This window comes from Bombina bombina, chromosome 4, assembly GCF_027579735.1.
Source record: "Bombina bombina isolate aBomBom1 chromosome 4, aBomBom1.pri, whole genome shotgun sequence".
Taxonomy (NCBI): Eukaryota; Metazoa; Chordata; class Amphibia; order Anura; family Bombinatoridae; genus Bombina; species Bombina bombina.
The window spans coordinates 84,093,183-84,117,451 of NC_069502.1; the positions used below are offsets into that span (position 1 = coordinate 84,093,183).

The window sequence follows — 24,269 nt, forward strand, 5'->3', positions numbered from 1 at the left end:
ATGGTAACTGTAAGGACTATCCTGCCTTTTGTTCAGCAAGGGCATTATATGTCTACAATAGATTTACAGGATGCATATCTGCATATTCCGATTCATCCAGATCACTATCAGTTTCTGAGATTCTCTTTCCTAGACAAGCATTACCAGTTTGTGGCTCTGCCGTTTGGCCTAGCTACAGCTCCAAGAATTTTTACAAAGGTTCTCGGTGCCCTTCTGTCTGTAATCAGAGAACAGGGTATTGTGGTATTTCCTTATTTGGACGATATCTTGGTACTTGCTCAGTCTTCACATTTAGCAGAATCTCATACGAATCGACTTGTGTTGTTTCTTCAACATCATGGTTGGAGGATCAATTTACCAAAAAGTTAATTGATTCCTCAGACACAGGTAACCTTTTTAGGTTTCCAGATAGATTCAGTGTCCATGACTCTATCTTTGACAGACAAGAGACGTCTAAAATTGATATCAGCTTGTCGAAACCTTCAGTCACAATCATTCCCTTCGGTAGCCTTATGCATGGAAATTCTAGGTCTTATAACTGCTGCATCGGACGCGATCCCCTTTGCTCGTTTTCACATGCGGCCTCTTCAGCTCTGTATGCTGAACCAGTGGTGCAGGAATTACACAAAGATATCTCAATTAATATCTTTAAAACCGATTGTACGACACTCTCTGACGTGGTGGACAGATCACCATCGTTTAGTTCAAGGGGCTTCTTTTGTTCTTCCGACCTGGACTGTAATTTCAACAGATGCAAGTCTTACAGGTTGGGGAGCTGTATGGGGGTCTCTGACAGCACAAGGGGTTTGGGAATCTCAGGAGGTGAGATTACCGATCAATATTTTGGAACTCCGTGCAATTTTCAGAGCTCTTCAGTCTTGGCCTCTTCTAAAGAGAGAATCGTTCATTTGTTTTCAGACAGACAATGTCACAACTGTGGCATACATCAATCATCAAGGAGGGACTCACAGTCCTCTGGCTATGAAAGAAGTATCTCAAATTCTGGTATGGGCGGAATCCAGCTCCTGTCTAGTTTCTTCGGTTCATATCCTAGGTATAGACAATTGGGAAGCGGATTATCTCAGTCGCCAAACGTTACATCCGGGCGAATGGTCTCTTCACCCAGAGGTATTTCTTCAGATTGTTCAAATGTGGGGACTTCCAGAAATAGATTTGATGGCCTCTCATCTAAACAAGAAACTTCCCAGGTATCTGTCCAGATCCAGGGATCCTCAAGCGGTAGCAGTGGATGCATTGTCACTTCCTTGGAAGTATCATCCTGCCTATATCTTTCCGCCTCTAGTTCTGCTTCCAAGAGTAATCTCCAAGATTCTGAAGGAATGCTCGTTTGTTCTGTTGGTAGCTCCAGCATGGCCTCACAGGTTTTGGTATGCGGATCTTGTCCGGATGGCCTCTTGCCAACCGTGGACTCTTCCGTTAAGGCCAGACCTTCTGTCACAAGGTCCTTTTTTCCATCAGGATCTCAAATCCTTAAATTTAAAGGTATGGAGATTGAACGCTTGATTCTTAGTCAAAGAGGTTTCTCTGACTCTGTGATTAATACTATGTTACAGGCTCGTAAATCTGTATCTAGGGAGATATATTATAGAGTCTGGAAGACTTATATTTCTTGGTGTCTTTCTCATCATTTTTCCTAGCATTCTTTTAGAATTCCGAGAATTTTACAGTTTCTTCAGGATGGTTTGGATAAAGGTTTGTCTGCAAGTTCCTTGAAAGGACAAATCTCTGCTCTTTCTGTTCTTTTTCACAGAGAGATTGCTAATCTTCCTGATATTCATTGTTTTGTACAAGCTTTGGTTCGTATAAAACCTGTCATTAAGTCAATTTCTCCTCCTTGGAGTTTGAATTTGGTTCTGAGGGCTCTTCAAGCTCCTCCGTTTGAACCTATGCATTCATTGGACATTAAATTACTGTACTTTCTTGGAAAGTTTTGTTCCTTTTGGCTATCTCTTCTGCCAGAAGAGTTTCTGAATTATCTGCTCTTTCTTGTGAGTCTCCTTTTCTGATTTTTCACCAGGATAAGGCAGTGTTGCGAACTTCTTTTAAATTTTTACCTAAGGTTGTGAATACCAACAACATTAGTAGAGAAATTGTGGTTCCTTCATTATGTCCTAATCCTAAGAATTCTAAGGAGAAATCATTGCATTCTTTGGATGTAGTTAGAACTTTGAAATATTATGTTGAAGCTACTAAGAATTTCCGAAAGACTTCTAGTCTATTTGTTATCTTTTCCGGTTCTAGGAAAGGTCAGAAGGCCTCTGCCATTTCTTTGGCATCTTGGTTGAAATCTTTAATTCATCATGCTTATGTCAAGTCGGGTAAAACTCCGCCTCAAAGGATTACAGCTCATTCTACTAGGTCAGTTTCTACTTCCTGGGCGTTTAGGAATGAAGCTTCGGTTGATCAGATTTGCAAAGCAGCAACTTGGTCTTCTTTGCATACTTTTACTAAATTCTACCATTTTGATGTGTTTTCTTCTTCTGAAGCTGTCTTTGGTAGAAAAGTACTTCAGGCAGCTGTTTCAGTTTGAATCTTCTGCTTATATTTTCAGTTTTTTTCTTTATAAGATTTAAACTTTATTTTTGGGTGTGGATTTTTTTCAGCGGAATTGGCTGTCTTTATTTTATCCCTCCCTCTCTAGTGACTCTTGCGTGGAAGATCCACATCGTGGGTAGTCATCCCATACGTCACTAGCTCATGGACTCTTGCTAATTACATGAAAGAAAACATAATTTATTTAAGAACTTACCTGATAAATTCATTTCTTTCATATTAGCAAGAGTCCATGAGGCCCACCCTTTTTTTGTGGTGGTTATGATTTTTTTGTATAAAGCACAATTATTCCAATTCCTTATATTTATGCTTCACACTTTTTTCTTATCACCCCACTTCTTGGCTATTCGTTAAACTGATTTGTGGGTGTGGTGAGGGGTGTATTTATAGGCATTTTGAGGTTTGGGAAACTTTGCCCCTCCTGGTAGGAATGTATATCCCATACGTCACTAGCTCATGGACTCTTGCTAATATGAAAGAAATGAATTTATCAGGTAAGTTCTTACATAAATTATGTTTTATTAGCTTTTCACAGCTAGACAGAGCTAGTTCATATGTGCCATATAGATAAACATTGTGCTCACCCACATGGAGTTATTTATGAGTCACCACTGATTGTCTGAAATGCAAGTTTGTTAAAAGAACTGAGATAAGGGGCAGTATGCAGAGGCTTAGATACACTACCTTGTATTAATATAACTGTGTTGTTTATGCAAAACCGGATAATCTATTTTTTAAATAATACAAGTTTTCAAGTAGACTGTTTTATTTTTAAGTTTTTAACTTTAGTGTGTATGAAAATGATCCCAGGTTAGGAAGCCATAGCCTGTGAGTTACAGTTTTTATCACTAGGGATTATAAGATGTACTGTACATCTCTTGTAACTTTGGCGTGGAAGAATTCTGTTTTGTGGGCACTCTTGGTTACTCTTGCTAACAAATCTGAGTATGTCACTTGTGCTTTAGAATGTCCCTTTTAGGTTTAGCTTTTTGAATGGTAAAACAACGTGTTATAGGTATTTTACCTTTAGAACGGTTTCATTTCTCGCTACGGTTTCCTTTTTAATAGTTTCTAGTAATTTCAGTAATTTACAATCACACTGGTTTTTGGTTTTTGTGTTGGTATTTTCCTGTTTTCATTTACCGTTGAATGTTAAAGACGAGCCTCATTAAGTGCCTCTGTGGGGATCTATTAAGGAAATTCTAATGACAAGAATTACTTACAGAAAAGAAACATGTTGAATTTCGGGGCTCATTTCTTACAAGCGGGATGTATGTAAAACCAGATTCTTTCTAAAGCATTTTAACAAAAGTGATTGTCATGTTTGTGCTGAGGTTGTAGACTCATTCAGTTTGTCTGGTGGTTGTACAGTTTCACTGACAGATTAAGTACCACTATACGGAGATGGTTCATTGCATGGCACTTACTGTGCAAACACTCACACTGGTTCTTGTATAGTGAGTGTTGTAATATTGGTAAATATGCTGAAAGGAAACATTCTTTTGGCTGGCAGGCTGCAGTGACATGATAAATGTACTGAGGTTAACCCTACTTTACTTAGGTTCTACACATTTATGGTAAAACAAGGAGTTAATTTGCAACTTAGCATTTTCTATCACATATAACACAAAAAATACCACACACAGAGGCAAAATCAGCAACACATTAGTAGTTTGATATGGCATAAAACTGATTATAGAGAAGTGTCACTCTTTATGGCTTACTAGAACCAGTGCTGTTTGCTTCCTGGCTCCATATTTAAACAGCCATTTTCTTCCTTTTAGACTTTGATATCAGTTTTAATTGGTCAAATTAATAAAACTTATCTCACTTGAGACAACATGCTGTGACGTAAATATAGATTTTCTGTTACTCTTGTAGTACTGTATCCGTACTGGTGCGTAAATATTATCTGAGCATTGGAGTAGATAGAATCAAATACAATAAGTATAAGGCGGACGGTACCCATCCCTACCTACACGTTTTCCCTTACTGCTGTAGTCCGTTCAGTTTCTGCTTATGTAGGTCATGTAGGGTGAGCAACATAAGTGTTATTTTGCACAGATGTTAAAGGGACACTAAACCCAAAGTTTTTCTTTTATTATTCAGGTAGAGAATACAATTTTAAACAACATTCCAATTTACTTCTATTATCTAATTTGCTTCATTCTTTAGATATCCTTTGCTGAAGAAATAGCAATGCACACGGATGAGCCAATCACACAGGGCATCTATGTACAGCCACCAATCAGCAACTACTAAGCCTATTCAGATATGCTTTTCAGTAAAGGATATCAAGATAATGAAGCAACATAGATAAAAGAAGTAAATTAGAAAGTTGTTTAAAATTGGATTATCTATCGAAATCATGAAAGAAAAAAGTTGGGTTTAATGTCCCTTTAACTCCTGTCAGTAGAGGATACTTGCTACAACAAAGGCCCAGGCACCCCCTAAACACTCTCATAGCCTCTGCCAGTAAGCATACAGGTGGTCCCAATATACTTACACCCCATACATCTAAGGATTATAGCTGCAGCTTCCCTCAGTGGAGTTATGGGTAATGGCTATGTATCAGAGGATAAATCCTGCTGCTTAAAGGGACAGTCTACACCAGAATTTTTATTGTTTTAAAAGATAGATAATCCCTTTATTACCCATTCCCCAGTTTGCATAACCAACACAGTTATATTAATATACTTTTAACCTCTGTGATTATCTTGTATCTAAGCCTCTGCAAACTGCCCCTTTATTTCAGTTCTTTTGACAGACTTGCAGCCTAGCCAATCAGTGCCTGCTCCCAGATAACTGCACGAGCACAGTGTTATCTATATGAAACACATGAACTAACACCCTCTAGTGGTAAAAAACTGTTAAAATGCATTCTGAAAAGAGGTGGCCTTCAAGGTCTAAGAAATTAGCATATGAACCTCCTAGGTTAAGCTTTCAACTAAAAATACCAAGAGAACAAAGCAAAATTGGTGATAAAAGTAAATTGGAGAATTGTTTAAAATTACATGCCCTATCTGAATCATGAAAGTTTATTTTGGCCTAGACTGTCCCTTTAACCTTACCCTTAGCACACAACCTTGCAGGACAAGCCAGGGCTTGTACTGTGCTTATCCAGATGTTCCACTCTTGCTCTGGAATACACCTAGGAAATTAGGTTGTATGTTCCTCTTATTTCTGATAATTATAAGGAACATAGTTCTGTATGTTTGCCTCCATTTACCTTATTGTATTTTCTTTCCATAAGGTAGGGAGAGACCACAACTTCATTCCTTACTTTTGGGAAATACAACACCTGGCCACCAGGAGGAGGCAAAGACACCCAAGCCAAAGGCTTAAATATCCCTCCAACTTCCTCCATTCCCACCAGTCAGGCTTTGCCTTTTGTCACTAGAGGAGGATGGCAGAGAAATGTCAGAAGATTTGGATAGTCCTTAACGGGTATGTTCCCTTCAAGAGAGGACTGGAGTTTTAAGTAATCATATAAACCTCTCAGTGAGAGTATTAATGAAAGTTAGAGTCTGGAGATGCAGAGAATGTTTTTCTGTTAAGCCATACAGAATGTCTAACTAACAACTCCTGAGCAATCAGTGTTAACAAGTTACACTTCTTGCTTTTACACACTCCGATCCCTGTCAGAGCATCGCTACAAGGCTGTCACACTTGAGAGGCTGTATCTGTTCCACAGCACGGATCCTGGAGGGTAAGTCTGTGTTATTTTCATATAGCAGGGACGCCTTATATAGGGTCACAGTGTGACTCCTCTATACCTCAGTAGGATTTAGGGTTAATATCTCTTCAGTGGGAGTTTATTGGGAACAGTTTAGGGTTTTTCTCTTTCTACTGTGGGATTACATACCTACTATGGAGGACTTTGATAATGTGTTAAAAGGTTCCACTCCTTCTGTAGTGCTTAATAATACCTGCTTATATTGTGAGGAGGCCGTGGTTTGCCGCCTGCTCAATTTTGTTTTAATTGCCTGGGTATCATTTTAAAGTCTAAGAAGGGAGTTAAATCTGCTTTTAACCCTAGTGCTGTTAGTCCCTCTGAGCCGTTAACCTCTCAGGATTCTGTGAACCGAGAGATTACTAAACTTTCTACGCTAACCGATTCACCTGCAGTTACCCGTGGCACAGCTATTTCTCCGTCTGGAGGGAGCCTTTTTCCTACAGACTTTACTGCACAGTTACAATTGGCGGTGTCAGCGGCCCTGAGTCCCCTACCTATCTCTAGGAGACTTAAGAGAAAGGTTAAACACAGTTCTCCTATTTTAGATTCATCTAATTTTCAAAAGGATCTAGTTTGTATGTCCAAGCTGTCCGAGGATGAGTTCACCTCTGTGGCGTCAGAGGCTGAACTTTCGGAGTCAGAGACTTCTATTACTAAATCTCTTCCGGCGGAGGAACCCTCCTTTAGATTTAAAATTGAACATCTGCTTTTTTTATTGAAGGTGGTCCTGTATACGTTAGAAGTTCCAGAGGCTAAGCTACCTGAGGAACCTAAGATACCTAAGTTAGATAGGGTTTATGAAGACAGGAAGGTCCCACAAATGTTTCCGGTCCCAGTTCGTATGGCGAACATTATTAGTAACGAATGGGAAAGAATTGGAACATCCTTTTTTTTTTTTTTTTTTTTCCCCCAGCTACTTTCCAGCTACTTTTAAAAAATTGTTTCCGGTCCCTTAGGGGCTCCATCCTTAAGGGTGGATGGCGCCATTTCGTTGCTAGCTAAGCGTACTAATATCCCTCTTGAGGATAACTCTTCCTTTAAAAAAAACAATGGATAAGTTGGAAACTTTCCTAAGGAGAATGTTCCAACATGCAGGTTTATTATTTCAACCGGCGGCATCAGTGGCCGGGGCCACCACAGACTGGTGCAACTCCCTTTCAGAACCTGGAATCTCCCCTCGAGGATATTCAGGAGAGAATGAAAGCTTTAAAAGTAGCTGATTCTTAAATCTGTGATGCGAATATGCAGATTATTCGCCTAAATGCTAAGGCTTCAGGTTTGCCAGCCTAGCCTGCAGGGCTCTCTGGTTGAAGTCTTGGTCTGCGGATATGACTTCTAAATCCAGACTTCTTTCTCTTCCTTTCAAGGGGAAGATTTTATTTGGACCAGGTCTAGACTCCATCATCTCTACAGTTACCGGAGGGAAAGGTGCCTTCCTACCTCAGGATAAGAAGAACAGACCTAAGGGACAGCAGTCCTCTAATTTTTGCTGCTTTTGTTCGGACAAATCCCAACAATCTCTATCTTCATCCAAACCCCAGCAGCCCAAGAGCATTTGGAAGCCTGCTCAGTCCTGGAACAAGTCCAAGCAGACAAATAAACCCGTCAATAACAAATCAGCATGAAGGGACTACCCCTGATCCGGGATCGGATCGAGTAGTGGGCAGATTGTCGCCTCAGATGCATGGTTTCAGGATGTTCTGGAGATCGTATCTCAGGGGTACCGGATAGGATTCAAACAACATCTGCCCAGAGGCAGATTCATACTCTCCAGACTGTCTACAAGACCAGAGAAAAGGACAACCTTTTTAGATTGTATAAGGGATCTATCCTCCTTAGGAGTAATAGTCCCAGTACTTGCATCAGAAAGAGGTCTGGGGTTCTATTCAAACCTCTTTGTGGTTCATGTGACGGAACCTGGCTACCCCGACTGGGTAACTCCGCCAAAGGGTTGTTCCAACACCTGGAACCTGCCGCTATGTAGCGGAGAAGAGTGATTATAGCAGGAGCCCACCCAAATCACTAGACAGACTAGCATTCAGGTGAAACAAGAACTGATTTTATTGGGAAACACACACTCCTTTTATACACAAACAAGGGTTTTATCTCCCTCCCAAATCTCCCGCCATTCCCGCCCCTCCAGACAGGCTGGCGCCTCCATAGCAGCCACAGTCCCACAGAGCCCCAGGACCCAGAGGTGGTGGTTTCAGAGTGACTTCCATTGTGTCATTTTGAAAGCTTTCGGTCCCCAGATGCCACAGTCCAAAAAGCGGCGTGATTCGTTACTGGGGACCGGAGTTGCAGCCCGGTGCCCAAAGGAGCTCCCCTCCGGCAATCACCCCACCTCTTGTCCTCCCTAGGGGCTACCACTTCACCAAAAAGCGGAGCTCTGAGGCAAAGGGCCACTCGAGCGACCAGGGCTAAAGTTAGCGGGTGTCCAGCTTGAAGCGGCTGACCGGGAGTTCCAGGAGCCCGGCTAGCCTGAGAGGGGTTAGGCAGGTATCCGTAGCTGTGCGGCCGGCATTTCCAGGAGCCCGGCCATACTGGAAGGGTTTTCCCAGTCAGAGATCAGCTCTTCGCTGGCAAAGTTCACATTACAAAACAACAGGTCTGGGAGATCGCGGATGCTCTCAGGAGCCCAAATCCGCTGAGAAACAGGAGGGGGTGAGGTAGTAGGTTGGTGGAGATTTAACCCCTGCAGCCCGGTATCCATGACAGCTCCCCCCTTCCAGTTCAGCAGACCCGGCTAGATCCACACACGGGTCGGCCTGGGGCTGTCCGAGGAGCTATTCCATTTCAGTTTGACGGGAAAGTCCATCAGCGTTTCCATTGCTCTTTCTCAGCCTTTACTGAATGTCAAAGTTGAAGCGCTGCAAGGTTAAACTCCACCACAGCAATCGTCCATTGTCCATGTCCTGGGTCCCAAAATCAGATGCAGTGGCTTGGCGTCTTAACTTGCTGGCGGGTGGTAACTGCAGCAACACCCTGGAGTTCATCCCCCACAAAAGCCGAGGCAAGGTGGCCGAGGTCATTTTCCAGTAAGACCTCCGCAGGCAAGCGGCTCATGACCCCTACTTCTATAGCACGGTTCCTGACACCCCAATCCAGGTGCACTCGTACTGTGGGGATCCTTAGTACGGCACCCCCAGCCACCTCAATGGCAAGTATCCTCCCTGTATGGCCTGAGGCGGGGGCCAAGTGGGGTTGGACCAGGGTGACTGCAGCTCCTGTGTCTCTTAGTCCCTGGGCCGCCTGTACATTGACCCAGATGTCCTGGTGATGGTGTCTGCAATTGTCGCCAGTTGCGGGGTGCACTTCATGCAGGACCCCAACTTCTTCAGCCCAGCCGGTGTAGTTGGTGGGGTCCTCGGTGTACAGGCAGTGGGCCGCAGCTTGGTAGCTCCTGACAGGAGTGCTGGTCCACTGAGCCGGAGAGGGATTCCTTGGCCTCCGCTCTGGGCACTCTTTTCTTATGTGACCTGCTTATCCGCACTCGTAGCACCCCTTGGATGAGTTAGGTCCAGAGGAGTGGGCAGGCGCCAGCCGAGTCTGGGGATACCGCGCCGGAAGGCGGGCAGAGGTGGGAGAGGAGCGGATCACTGGTCAGAGCTCAGGGGTGGTCTTGCGTCTGGCATCCATATATTGATCAGCCAGGACGACTGCCTGGTCGGCTGTTGCAGGCCCCTTATCTTTGACCCAGTTTCGGACCTCTACCAGGGAGTTGTTGCAAAAATGTTCTAACAAAATAAGCTGGGTAGCCTCTTCCAGGGAAGTTACACGGCAGCCCGCAAACCAAGGACTGGGTGAACCGGTGGGTCCACTCGGTGAATGACTTCCCCTCTTGTCTTTTTAGCCCTCGGAACTTCAGCCGATGAGCCTCTGGCGTGAGTCCATAGCGGGCAAGGATGCGTTCTTTCACAGGGTCGTAGTGCTTCTGGTCCCATGGAGGTACAGTGTGAAAAGCATTCAGGGCTCGACCGGACATCTTTCCAACCAAGATGGTTACTCGGTTGGTGGAGGTGACACCCTGCAGCTCACACTGGTTCTCAAAAAGTTGGAGGTAGCTGTCAATCTCCTCCTCACTTTCTTTAAAGGATCAAAAAGCCTTGTGGGGTAGCTTTCTTGGCCGGGGAGGTCATTCCAGGGGAGCTGGCACAGCTCCCCTCATTGATTTCTGGAGCTCCAGCATGTTGACCCGGGTGGCTTCCGTGACCATCTGCGTGGTAATATCTGTTGGTGGGTTAGTTCCATAGAGGGCCAGCTGCCACTGGATATCCCTCTGGAGGTCCGACATTGTAGTCTCAGGGGGTTGAGGCCTCGCTCGGCTGTCCGCTGCTCTTGCTGCTACCTGCCGCACTACCTGGCTTGCTAGCCCGATCACCCTCCATCAGTTCCTTGATGATGGCCACTTTAGACTTATGGCCTGCAGTTTTCCCCTGAGCTTCCAGCAGATCTTTGAACGTTTCTTTTCGGAGTCCAACATACTGCTCCATCCGAAGAAGTCTTCAGTTGGTGGTTTGGACTTCCAGGTAGATGAAAACATCCCACCGCTGCCAACCAATGTGACGGAACCTGGCTACCCCAACTGGGTAGCTCCGCCAAAGGGTCATTCCAACACCTGGAACCTGCCGCTATGTAGAGGAGAAGAGTGATTATAGCAGGAGCCCACCCAAATAACTAGACAGACTAGCATTCAGGTGAAACAAGAACTGATTTTATTGGGAAACACACACTCCTTTTATACACAAACAAAGGGTCTTATCTCCCTCCCAAATCTCCCGCCATTCCCGCCCCTCCATACAAGCTTGCGCCTCCATAGCAGCCTCAGAGACCCAGGACCCAGAGGTGGTGGTTTTGGGGTGATCCCGGGGGAGAGGTGGCACTTGGTGTCATTCGAAAGCTCTAGGTCCCCAAATGCCACAGTCCATAAAGCTGTGTGATTCGTTACTAGGGACTGGAGTTACAGCCCGGTAAAGATAGGGGTGTCTAAAACCCCTGGTTCCCAATGGACCTCCCCTCCAGCAATCACCCCACCTCTTGTCCTCCCTAGGAGCTACCAATCCCCAAAAGAGTGGAGCTCTGAGGCAAAGGGCCACTCAAGCTACCAGGAGTAAAGTTAGCGGTTATCCAGAGTGAAGCGGCCGACCGGGTGTTCCAGGAGCCCCGGCTAGATTGAGAGGAGTTAGGCGGGTATCCGTAGAGGTGGGGCCGGCCAGCAGTTCCAGGAGCCGGCCATCCTGGAAGGTTTTTCCCAGTCAGAGATCAGCTCTTCTCTGACAAAGTTCACATTACAAAACAACAGGTCTGGGAGATCGCGGTTCCTTTCAGGAGCCTAAATCCGCTGAGAAACAGGAGGGGGTGAAGTAGTAGGTTGGTGGAGATTAAACCCCTGCAGCCTGGTATCCGTGACCGTTCCCAAAAAGGAGGTAACTTTTCGCCAATTATGGACTTGAAGTGCCTAAACAAATTTCTAAGTGTCCCCTCCTTCAAGATGGAGACTATAATATCAATCCTTTACCTGGTTTAGGATGAACAGTTTATGACTACCATAGATCTGAAGGATGCATACCTTCACGTTCCGATCCACAGGGAACATTACCAGTTCCTGAGATTCGCCTTCCAGTTCATAGCACTTCCGTTTGGCTTAGCTACAAGGATATTTATGAAGGTTCAGGGGCTCTTCTTACGGTTGCCAGAACCCAAGGAATAACAGAAGCTCCTTACCTGGACGATATCTTGGTACATGCACCATCTTTTCGTCTAGCAAGGGATCACTCAGCCTTTCCTTTAAGTCTTCTTCGGTCACTTGAATGGAAGATAAACTTGGAAAAGAGTTTGCTTACTCCACATACCAGGGTGAATTTCCTGGGCACAGCTATAGACTCATTGTCCATGAAGATCTTTCTAACAGATCAGAGACGTTGCAAGCTAACAACAGAATGTCTTGCCCTCCAGGCCTCCTTGAGACCTTCGGTGGCCCAGTGTATTGGGGTAATTGGACTCATGGTGTCTTGTACGTGCTTCTTGAGACCGTCCTGGGAGATTGTGACTACAGACACCAGTCTATCCGGCTGGGGAGCCAGGAAGGCACAGGGGCTGTGTACTCAGGAGGAGTCCACTCTTCTGATCAATATCTTGGAACTCCGGGTAATCTTCAGTGCTCTGAAGACTTGGCCCCTTCTGGGTTTGTCCCAGTTTATCAGATTTCAATCAGACAATATAACTTTGGTAGCCTATATCAACCATCAGGGAGGAACGAGAAGTTCCTTAGTGATGAGAGAAGTAGCTCAAATCCTAGAATAGACGGAGGCCCACAACTGTACGCTTTCAGCGATCCACATTTCGGGTGTGGACAACTGGGAAGCAGACTTCCTCAGCAGAATGGTCTCTCCACCCCAAGGTCTTTGCAGAGATATGCAGCAGATGGGGGATGCCGGAGATAGAACTCATGGCCTCCCGTCTCAATGCCAAACTACCCAAGTATGGGTCGAGATCGAGAGATCCTCAAGCTGTTCTAATAGATGCCCTAGCCGTTCCATGGAGGTTCAGACTCCTATATCTCTTTCCTCCATTACCTCTTCTCCCTCGTGTGGTGGCCCGCATCAAACAGAAGCAAGCATCAGTGATTTTAATTGCTCCATATTGGCTGCGAAGGTCTTGGTTCGCGGATCTGGTGGGGATGTCCTCATCTCCTCTGTGGAGGTTACCTTGTCGCAGGGACCTGCTGATACAGGGTCCCTTCCTTCTTCAATATCTAGATTCTCTGAGGCTGACTGCATGGAGATTGAACGCTTAGTCTTAGCCAGGAGAGGTTTCTCTGAGAGTGTCTTTCAAGCTCGTAAGCCAGTTACTTGACGCATCTACCATAAGGTGTAGCAGACTTACCTGCACTGGTGTGAGGAGCGTCGTTTTTCTTGGCATAAGGTTAAAGTTGCCAGAATTGTATCTTTTCTCTAGGATGGACTGGAGAAGGGTCTATATGCTAGTTCCCTGAAGGGACAGATATTGGCCCTCTCAGTGTTGCTACACAAGAGATTAGCTGAGCTTCCGGATGTGCAGTCCTTCGTTAAGGCTCTGACTAGGATCAGACCTGTGTTTTAGAAAGATGGCTCTGCCATGGAGTCTCAATCTTGTTCTTAGTGTGTTGCAGCAGGTTCTGTTTGTGCCCATGCATAATGTTGACATTAAACTGTTATCTTGGAAGACAAACAGCGAAACAAAGAAAATGTTCCCTGATAGCCATGGGGAGGGACTCAATTAGCAGAAAGCAAGCTACAATGTCGAATCATATGAAACCTTCAAGTCCGAGAATATACGGTTCAAAGACACTAGTGTTAATACACTCTTCACTCAAGGTTTCACCGTTATTAGACACACGGGTAAGCCGCCATTCTTGTGTTCTGCCAGTGTGTTGCCGGCGCAGTCTCAATACTTAGTTTTCCTCCTCCTGGACAATGTTCTGCTTGATAGCAGAAAGTTCTTCCCTGTTAAACATCAAGAGCCCTATGGAGATTCTGATGAAAAGATACAAGTAGAAAAACAAAACTCCAGTCGGAATTAAGGTAGAAAAATCCTATTGGCTGATGCAATCAGCCAATAGGATTGAAGTTCAATCCTATTGGCTGATCAAATCAGCCAATAGGATTGAGCTTGCATTCTATTGGCTGATTGGATCAGCCAATAGGATTTTTTCTACATTAATTCCGATTGGCTGATAGAATTCTATCAGCCAATCAGATTATAAGGTACGCCATCTTGGATGACTTCACTTAAAGGTACCTTCATTCTGTGTTAGTCGTCGGATGAAGAGGATGCTCCGCGTCGTATGTCTTGAAAATGGACTCGCTCCGCGCTGGATGGATGAAGATAGAAGATGCCGTCTGGATGAAGACTTCTGCCTGTCTGGAGGACCACTTCTGGCCGGCTTGGATGAAGACTTCTGCCCGTCTGGAGGACCACTTCGCCCGGCTAGGACAAAGACATCTCCCGGTAAGTCGATCTTCAGGGGTTTAGTGTTAGGTTTTTTTTTTTATTGGGTGGGTTTTATTTTTTAGATTAGGGTTTGGGCGTCAAAAGAGCTAACTGCCCTTTTAAGAGCAATGCCCATCCAAATGCCCTAGGGAGCTTAGGTTTTTTTAGATAGTATTTTATTTGGGGGGTTGGTTGTGTGGGTGGTGGGTTTTACTGTTGGGGGGGTTGGTTGTATTTTTTACAGGTAAAAGAGCTGATTACTTTGGGGCAATGCCCCGCAAAAGGCCCTTTTAAGGGCTATTGGTAGTTTAGTTTAGGCTAGGAGTTTTTTTTATTTTGGGGGGGCTTTTTTTATTTTAATAGAGCTATTAGATTAGTTGTAATTAGTTTAAATTTCTGTAATTTTTTTATTATTTTCTGCAATTTATTGTTTGTTTTTTGTACTTTAGCTAATTTAATTTATTGAATTGTTTTTAATTTATGTAATTTATTTAATTATAGTGTAGTGTTAGGTGTTATTTTACAGGTAAATTTGTATTTATTTTTCTAGGTAGTTATTAAATAGTTAATAACTATTTAATAACTATTCTACCTAGTTCAAATAAATACAAACTTGCCTGTAAAATAAAAATAAACCCTAAGCTAGCTACAATGTAACTATTAGTTATATTGTAGCTAGCTTAGGGTTTATTTAATAGGTAAGTATTTAGTTTTAAATAGGAATGATGTAGTTAATGATAGGAATATTTATTTAGATTTATTTAAATTATATTTAAGTTAGGGGGTGTTAGGTTTAGGGTTAGACTTAGGTTTAGGGGTTAATAACTTTAATATAGTTGGGGCGGCAGATTAGGAATTAATAAGTGTAGGTAGGTGGCGGTGACTTTGGGGGTGGCAGATTAGGGGTTAATAAATATAATGTAGGTGTTGGCGATGTTGGGGGCAGCAGATTCGGTGTTCATAAGTATAATGTAGGTGGCCACTGTGTCCGGAGCGGCAGATTAGGGGTTAATAATTATAATGTAGGTGTCGGCCAGTGATGTGCAGTCACTAGAGGCAGGTGAGGCAGTGCTTAAAAAAAAAAATTGTAATTTTTTTTCCCCAGCATTTTTTTTTCTCACAGCTATATGTTGTGCAATGAAGAGGCACAAGCAGGTCTGCCCACCATTACACAACATGCTGCGCCACCTACTGGATGAAAGTGGTTAAGATCATTGCATGACCCATTAACTGCTTATTTGAGGCAGTCCTATTTGGGCTGAACCAATCCAGCGAGAGGCATTAGTAAGTGGAACATAGGGTTGGGGCTGGATGTTAAATCATATAAAACAAAACAAAAACGGAAAAAAACAACTTTCATATGTTTTGTTGCTGTCCTGTGAACCTGCCAGCTTTGCTAAAGTGAAAAAGAGAGTTCTGTTCTTCCCCTCTAAGTGCAGTGAAATGTGCCACTGTCACTTCCTGAATCCTTCCAGACCAGGAGAGAGGCACAGAGAGCAGTGTTTCAGCCACATCTTATTAAAGTAAGATTTTACTGAAAGGGATTCTGATAGTGAAAATGATAATTTAATAAATGTGGATTAGTGTTTTTTTACTCTTTTACAGCAGGGTCGTTTTTGTATTTTGTTTACTCAAACTTTACACCCACTAACTTAGCAGCTTGCCTCTGTACTTCACACTAAATTATAGACTCATTTTCTGAATTCTCTGTAACTCTGCTGTTTTATTACTTAAAAATGCAGTGGTCCCTCTCCCCCCCCCCCTTGTGTGTGTGTGTGTGTGTGTCTCTCTCTCTCTCTATCCATCTCTCTCCTTATGTGTTGTTCTCCCCCATGGTCTCTTTCTCTCTCTGTCTCTCTTCCTCCCCCTCTGACTCTCATCCCTTATGTGTCTCTCTAACCCTGTGTGTGTGATTGTGTGTGTCTCTCTCTCTCTAACCCTCTGTGTGTGATTGTGTCTCTCTCTAACCCTCTGTGTGTAATTGTGTCTCTCTTTCTCTCTAACCTTCTGTGTATGATTGTGTCTCTCTCTCTCTGTCTCTCTCTCTAACCCTATGTGTGTGATTGTGTCTCTCTCTCTTTCTCTCTCACCCTCTGTGTGTGATTGTGTCTCTTTCTCTCTCTCTAACCCTCTGTGTGTGATTGTGTCTCTCTCTTTCTCTCTCACCCGCTGTGTGTGATTGTGTCTCTCTCTCTAACCCTCTGTGTATGCTTGTGTCTCTCTTTCTCTCTCTCACCCTCTGTGTGTGATTGTGTCTCTCTCTTTCTCTCTCTCTCTAACCCTCTGTGTGTGATTGTGTCTCTCTCTTTCTCTCTCTCTCTCTAACCCTCTGTGTGTGATTGTGTCTCTCTCTTTCTCTTTCTCTCTCTCTCTCTCTCTCTAACCCTCTGTGTGTGATTGTGTCTTTCTTTCTCTCTCTAACCCTCTGTGTGCGATTGTGTCTCTCTTTCTTTCTCTCTCTCTCTCTCTTTCTCTCTTACCCTCTGTGTGTGATTGTGTGTCTCTCTCTTTCTCTCTAACCCTCTGTGTGATTGTGTCTCTCTTTCTCTCTCTCTCTAACCCTCTGTGTGTGATTGTGTTTCTTTCTCTCTCTCTCTCTCTCTCTCTAACCCTCTGTGTGTGATTGTCTCTCTCTCTCTAACCCTCTGTGTATGATTGTCTCTCTCTTTCTCTCTAACCCTCTGTGTGAGATTGTGTCTCTCTCTTTCTCTCTCTCTCTCTAACCCTCTGTGTATGATTGTGTCTCTCTCTATTTCTCTCTCTCTCTAACACTCTGTGTGTGATTGTGTCTCTCTTTCTCTCTCTCTAACCCTCTGTGTGTCATTGTGTCTCTCTTTCTCTAACCCTCTGTGTGTGATTGTGTCTCTCTCTCTCTTTCTCTCTAACCCTCTGTGTGTGATTGTGTGTCTCTCTCTCTCTCTCTCTCTAACCCTCTGTGTGTGATTGTGTCTCTCTCTCTCTCTAACCCTCTGTGTCTCTCTCCCCCCGTCTCTCTCTCCCTTTCCCCCCGAGTGCTTTTCTGTGTTTCTGTCTACCTTTTATTGATTTAATTAATGAATTGGTAGTGCCATCTGATGGTGTGGCTTTATTTAAAGGGGTGGGGTCAAGCACCCCACCATCTTTTAATTTCACCAGCCGCCACTGGATCAAGACATTTTTATATTTACTGAATAATGAAAGAATCTATAAGCATAATTTGCAGCATTAAAGTAAAAAGTATGTTTTAAACATATTTTAATAATCAGAGCAAGCATTGTGTTATCTGGCAAGAGTTTCTGTTACAATCCTCTTAGACTAAAATCAGATGTTTACTAAGTTGACCAGTTTTCCAAGACACCATTTAAAGGGACATGAAACCCATTTGAAACCCATATGCAAATTTAAATAACTTTCCAATTTACATCTAATATCTAAATTTCTTCATTATTTTGATATCCTTTGTTGCAAATCATATCTAAATATGCTCAGTAGCTGCTGCTTGGTGGCTGCACATAGATACCTCATGTGATTGGCTCACCCATGTTCATTGCTATTTCTTCAACAAAGGATATCTAAAGAATGAAGGTGTATCCTAGCCACTGCCTCACCAGCCTCTGACGTCACTGGTGTCGGCAATGTCGGGGGTGGCAGATTAGGGTTAATAAGTGTAAGATTATGGGGTGTTTAGACTTGGGGTTCATGTTAGGGTGTTAGGTGTAGACATAAATTTTATTTCCCCATAGGAATCAATGGGGCTACGTTAAGGAGTTTTACGCTGCTTTTTGGCAGGTGTTAGACTTTTTTTCAGCCGGCTCTCCCCGTTGATTCCTATGGGGAAATCGTGCACCAGCACATTTTACCTGCTCACCGCTAACTTAAGCAGCGCTGGTATTGGAGTGCGGTAATGAGCAAAATTTTGCTCAATGCTCACTTCTAGTCTTTTAACGAAGGGTTTGTAAAAACTCGTAATACCAGCAATGTAGGAAAGTAAGCAGTGAGTGAAAACTGCTCTTTAGCACCGCACAGCCGCTAACGCAAAACTCGTAATCTAGGTGAAAGTTAATAGGAGGACTAGACTCCTAAAAGCTATAAATAGAAAAATTTCCTTAACAAAGAGCAAAAAATGTTTAAATGAAAAATAAGGAGAATTTTAACAAATTGTCTGTTACAGGATCCTTTGAGCCAAACAAACCTTCATCAGTAGAATCAACTTAAATATGCTGTCGGTCAGAACAAAATTAATTAAATCTTAACAATTTTGAACAGACCTGGTAAGTTTACTTAAAGGCATAATAGCAGTCATAACCTTTTATGATATAAGCAACATGTGATGATTGCAGATTAAATCAAGTACATGAACTAAATATGTAAAAAACAGTAAATGTTATTGTACATGTAGAAACATTGCTAGCATAAAACATAATAAATAAATTCCACATAATTGAGCTGAAGAAATAACAGCAGCTTAAAAAATGAAAAGAACACAGCTTTGTAGAATTGTGTTCCAGGGCATCATAGTTTCTACAGTAACATCAGATTCAGGTTAAGAATTAGACATCTCGCAAAATGTAACAGAAAAAGAAAAATAACATTAAGCAAAACTTTAAATTTCCACAATGTAACAGTTTCAGTAGAGAAAAACAAAAGCAAGCATAATAGCTTTCAAAGTTCATGAAAACAGTGAGCGATAGAGGGAGAGGGGTAAAATAACTAAAATTTTGCGCCAAGAATGACACATTGGGCAAAAAAAAATTTGGCGCAGAAGACCAGGAAATGACACAGCTCTCGTCATAACAAACACGATTTCCTGCCAAAACAACTAGCATCAACAGAGACGCTGGAAATGACGAATTTTGCGCCATCTAAGGTGCAACTTTGTGGCAAAAAAATTGGCGCCAAAAATGACGCAATAAAAAACAGCATTTTGCGCCCTCACTAGCCTAGATTTGTCTGAGAGAAAAATGAAGGTCATATTGAAAAAGACTGAACCCCAGGTATGAAAACAGTTTAAATAAACTTCCCAAACATGATTCCTATACTGAAACGGTTTAGACTGCAAAGGGAAATATACATAGACCTGACTCATTGCACATATAAGTAAAATGCATATATTTAAAACTTTATATTAATACATAAAGCTCCAAACCATAGCTGAGAGAGTCCTAAATAATAATACATACTTACCGAAAGACACCCATGCACATATAGCAGATAGCCAAACCAGTACTGAAAACTATCAGCAGAGGTAATGGTATATAAGAGATCTGAAAAGGGAGGTAGGAGATGAATCTGTACGACCAATAACAGAGAACCCTTGAAAAGATTCCCCGCGAGGGAAACCATAAAATCAATAGGCAATACTCTCTTCACATCCCTCTGACAAACACTGTACTCTGAGAGGAATTGGGCTTCAGAATGCTTAGAAGCGCTTATCATAAAAGAAATCATACAAATCAAGCACACACTTACTTCACCACCTCCATAGGGAGGCAAGTTTGTAAAACTGACTTGTGGGTGTGGTGAGGGGTGTATTTATAGGCATTTTGAGGTTTGGGAAACTTTGCCCCTCCTGGTAGGATTGTATATCCCATATGTCACAAGCTCATGGACTCTTGCCAATTACATGAAAGAAATGGCGTTTTTTTTTGTCCCTTTAATATGTTTGCCTAATTGCTTAATGGTTTTTGGCCTATGTTATTAAAGCCAAATTAAACACTAAATAAATGCTAGATACAATGAAGCATTCATGGAAAAGATTAGTCTGAGAATAACATGTAGATGTATTTTTTAAAGTTTCATTAGCTGTTTGAATATTGATAAAATAAGTGTAAAGTTTTAGTGTCTATAAAACAATGGGGGCTGCCATGTTGTAACTTAGGTTACCTTCTCTGTGGCCAATTAGTGACAGTTATAGGTCACTAGAAGGAGCAGCTAACGGCTGTATGGAATTTAACAGTGTTCTGCACTTCCATTTCTCACAGGAACTGAAAAGCTCACCATTTTAGAATGGAATTACAGGAAAGGGGGACATATTTATATAATTTATCATTTTATATTATCATCTCCGTGTTTAATGTCCCTTTAATTATACTCCTTTATAGGTGGCAGTCCTATAGTGAGAATAAGCCTTGCTTAGTCTGTGCTGTTATTAGATAAACGCCCAGAGTTTGAGTGATGTATTTTAGTGTAGCATTGTTCAAAATCTAGATTGTGCAGTCATATTGCATTTCCTTGATACAGATACCCTGCGCCTGTAGTTTTAATGCAAGTTAGATCTGGTTAATAAGCAGCCATTTGTCAAGAAGCCCTCAGTGATTTGTAACTGCATTAGGATATGTGTTCCTTTCCTAGAGCAGCACTTTAATTTGTTTGTGGCTGGGACTTAGGTGCAGTAACAAGATTGCAAACTCTTTGGGGTACAATTAAATTGTGCTTGTTCTCTTCTTATTAGTAAAACGCTAAGGTGCAGAATGTTAATAGGTAGGCGACTACATGAACAAATTAGATTGTCATGTAAAAAAAAACTTAAAGAAAAAGATTAATGTTTTAAATGAGACAGATTGTGTTTATTGTTATACAGCTGTGTAGGATTTTAATTGTATTTTTTACATTTTATCATGCCGTCTGCATAAATATTAGCTCTTGATGATTTATGTTCTAATGCATAGAGTTTATTTTAATCATTTTAACTGATTAATAACTGTCCCTAATTTACCTCCGTAGAGGCGGAAACAAAGGTTAGTTAGAACATGGCGACACACATTACTTTATGGGCACTTATTTTTTCAATATTTAAACAACTAATATCATTTTAATGTTGCATATACATATTATTCTCAGTCTAATTTTTTTGGTTTTGAATACATCATTCTATTTAGCATTTTTTATTGATTAATGTCTCTTTAAGAAAGTTTTAGCGCTGCAATGTCCATTTATTAAAAAATAAAAATATTTTAGAACTTAAATAGGCATTAAACTGAACATGTAATTCCACATAAAGGGCCATATTAAGGATGGAGCGCTAACAGTTATGTGCAAGCGATGAGGGGTTTATCACGGGTGTTTGCGCGCGTCAGGTTTTTCGTTCGTATTACAAGTTCAAAGTAAATGTGATCTCTTGAGCGCAATTAATATTAACATGTGTTAACGCGTCCTCAGAGCTCTTGTTAACTGTTCTGCGAAAAGTGTTGCAATACACAGAAAAAAACACATTACAAAGTACAGTTACTCATAACAACACTATCTAATTACATTTCTACAAAACTTATTGCACAACCTCAGTAGGTAAAGTGGAGTCATGGTTGCCAAATTCCTGTCTAAGGGTCTCTGTAAATGGCTCTTGAGATGTGTTAGAGGACTGTTCAGGACTCTTTTCCTGTCCTCCAGGGGTAATTGAAGGTGTTGCGATTGGTGTAACAAGAGTTTCCATTCACTGTTTACCGTTACGTCATTTGAACTCCCCTTGTGAAAGAGGATGCGCATGCATAATGCCACTCGTAAACACGAGCTTGTATTAAACAATAACAAATCCTAACTCATTGAAACCAGTTTGCAGTGTAGCACAGCAAATTATTGGCTGACAGAGGGAAATGTTACCAGGCCCAACAAAAATCTGACCGGGGGGGGGGGGCGGAGTTGGTGGGGGGCAGATTAAAATATTTATGAACATCATTGCATCAATAAACATTTTAATGATCAGTCTTTTTGCCATCACTTTTGAGTATAGACCTGAAATGAGAAACAATGAAAACCATTACAGTTTTAAATTATGTTTTTTGTCTTGATACAAATTTGTCAAAATTTAAAAATAGAAAATCCCTTTACTACCCATTCCCCAGCTTTGCACAACCAACATTGTTATATTAATATACTTTATAACATTTAAACCTCTAAATTTCTGCCTTTTTCTGAGCCACTACAGACAGCCTCTTATCACATGCTTTTTTTATTTGCTTTTCACAACAAAAGACTGCTAGTTCAATTAGGCCATATAGATAACATTGTGTTCTCTCCCGTGGAGTTGTGCATGACACTGCACTAATTGGCTAAATTGCAAGTCAATGGATAATAAATAAATAGCCATGTGATAAGGGGGCTGTCAGAAGAGGATTAGATACAAGGTAATTAGAGGTAAGCAGTATATTAATATAACCATGATGAATGTGCAAAACTGGGGAATAGGTAATAAAGGGATTTTCAATTTTTTTTTTAAGCAATAACATTTTTGGAGTAGACTGTCCCTTTAAGTAGCCTCTTTTTTTAAAATGCTTTACCTTTTCTAAATAGGTACAAATGCTATAAACCAGAGCAGTTCTTACTAAATACTACTGACTATATTTGTTGTTATTGTAGCCCAAAATGTTCATTGTATTCTCATTTTAACTTGTAGTCTGCCAGAAACAATGTCACATTACACAGATGAACCTAGATTTACCATAGAGCAGATAGACCTGCTCCAACGCTTAAGACGCACAGGAATGACCAAGCATGAAATCCTCCATGCACTTGACACTTTAGACCGTCTTGATCAAGAGCACAGTGACAAGTTTGGAAGGAGGTCAAGCTATGGAACCAGTTCGTACAGTAACAATACCAATAATGTTGCGGCATCTTCCTCAACAGTCACGGCTTCCACACAGACCCTACACTGTGGAATGTCCCCGTCACCAAGCAACAGCTGTGACACCTCTCCACAACCATGCACTACCAATCAGAATGGGAGAGAGAGCAATGAGAGGCTCCCAACATCCAATGGGAAGTTGTCACCAACTCGCTACCATGCAAACAGCATCGGCACCAGGTCGTATAGCTTTGAAGCTTCAGAGGAGGATCTAGATGTTGATGACAAAGTGGAGGAATTAATGAGGTCAGTAATGTTTGTGTTCAAATACAATTGTATTTAATAAGAATAAGAAAAATTAGCCCTAGGTTCCACAAATCTACTTTAGTATATATGCAGTTTTCCATGACTGGAATTGTAAATTAGCTTTTTAGAACTAGTCTGCTTAAATCAACTTAAGCCAGTATATTTTGCCATTGGCAAGTAAAAATTTAAAAGTGGCGAGTGAAAGTTAGTGAGTGAATGTTGGGGGGCTACCTGCTACAAATATTATTTAAAGGGATATTATATATCCATGAAAGGGCAAGGATGTGATATTCCTCTAGGGCTATAGGGACCCTGGGCAGAGAGAGAGAGATTGGAGAGGAAAAGTGAAAGTGTAAAAAAAATAGCGTTAAGAAAGAGTGTAAAGAAAAAATAGAAAGAAAAGATATGCGAGAGGAGAGAGAGTGTAAAGAAGATATGGTCTGAGAGAGAAGGGAGGAGGTAAAAAGAGAGATTGTAGAGAGGAGGGAGTAAAGAAAGATAGATGAGAGATGATAATTATAAAACAATGTTTCTCTTGTTAAGTGTGTTCAGTCCACGGGTCATCCATTACTTATGGGATATATTCTCCTTCCCAACAGGAAGTTGCAAGAGGATCACCCAAGCAGAGCTGCTATATAGCTCCTCCCCTCACATGTCATATCCAGTCATTCTCTTGCAACCCTCAACAAAGAAGGAGGTCGCGAGAGGAGCTGGCGTTTTTACTTAACTATTAACTATTCTTCTATCAAAAGTTTGTTATTTTAAATGGCACCGGAGTGTGCTGTTTTTCTATCTCAGGCAGTATTTGGAAGAAGAAACTGCCTGCGTTTTTTATCTATGATCTTAGCAGGCGTAACTAAGATCCACTGGCTGTTCTCGACATTCTGAGGAGTGGGGTAACTTCAGACTGGGAATAGCATGCGGGGTCCTCCGCAAATGAGGTATGTGCGGTACTTTATTTTCTGGGAATGGAATTGACTAAGAAAATACTGCTGTTACCGTATGATGTAAGTACAGCCTTAAATGCAGTAGTAGCAACTGGTATCAGGCTGATAAATCTATGCGCAGTCGAGTTATATTCTAGGGACTAGAATTTGACTGAGAAAATACTGTTAACACTGAAATAATACTTAAGCCTTCTCT

The 24,269-nt window shown here is 41.9% G+C and overlaps 1 protein-coding gene across 1 annotated transcript in view; it reads left to right on the plus strand.

Moving 5' to 3' along the window:
* HMBOX1 (homeobox containing 1) overlaps window positions 1-24,269 on the plus strand; it is a 397,982-nt gene that overhangs the window by 164,744 nt on the left and 208,969 nt on the right. Inside the window, exon 3 of the mRNA XM_053709533.1 lies at window positions 22,650-23,126. Coding sequence (XP_053565508.1) covers window positions 22,650-23,126 — 477 coding nt within the window. The remainder of the gene's footprint in view (window positions 1-22,649; window positions 23,127-24,269) is intronic.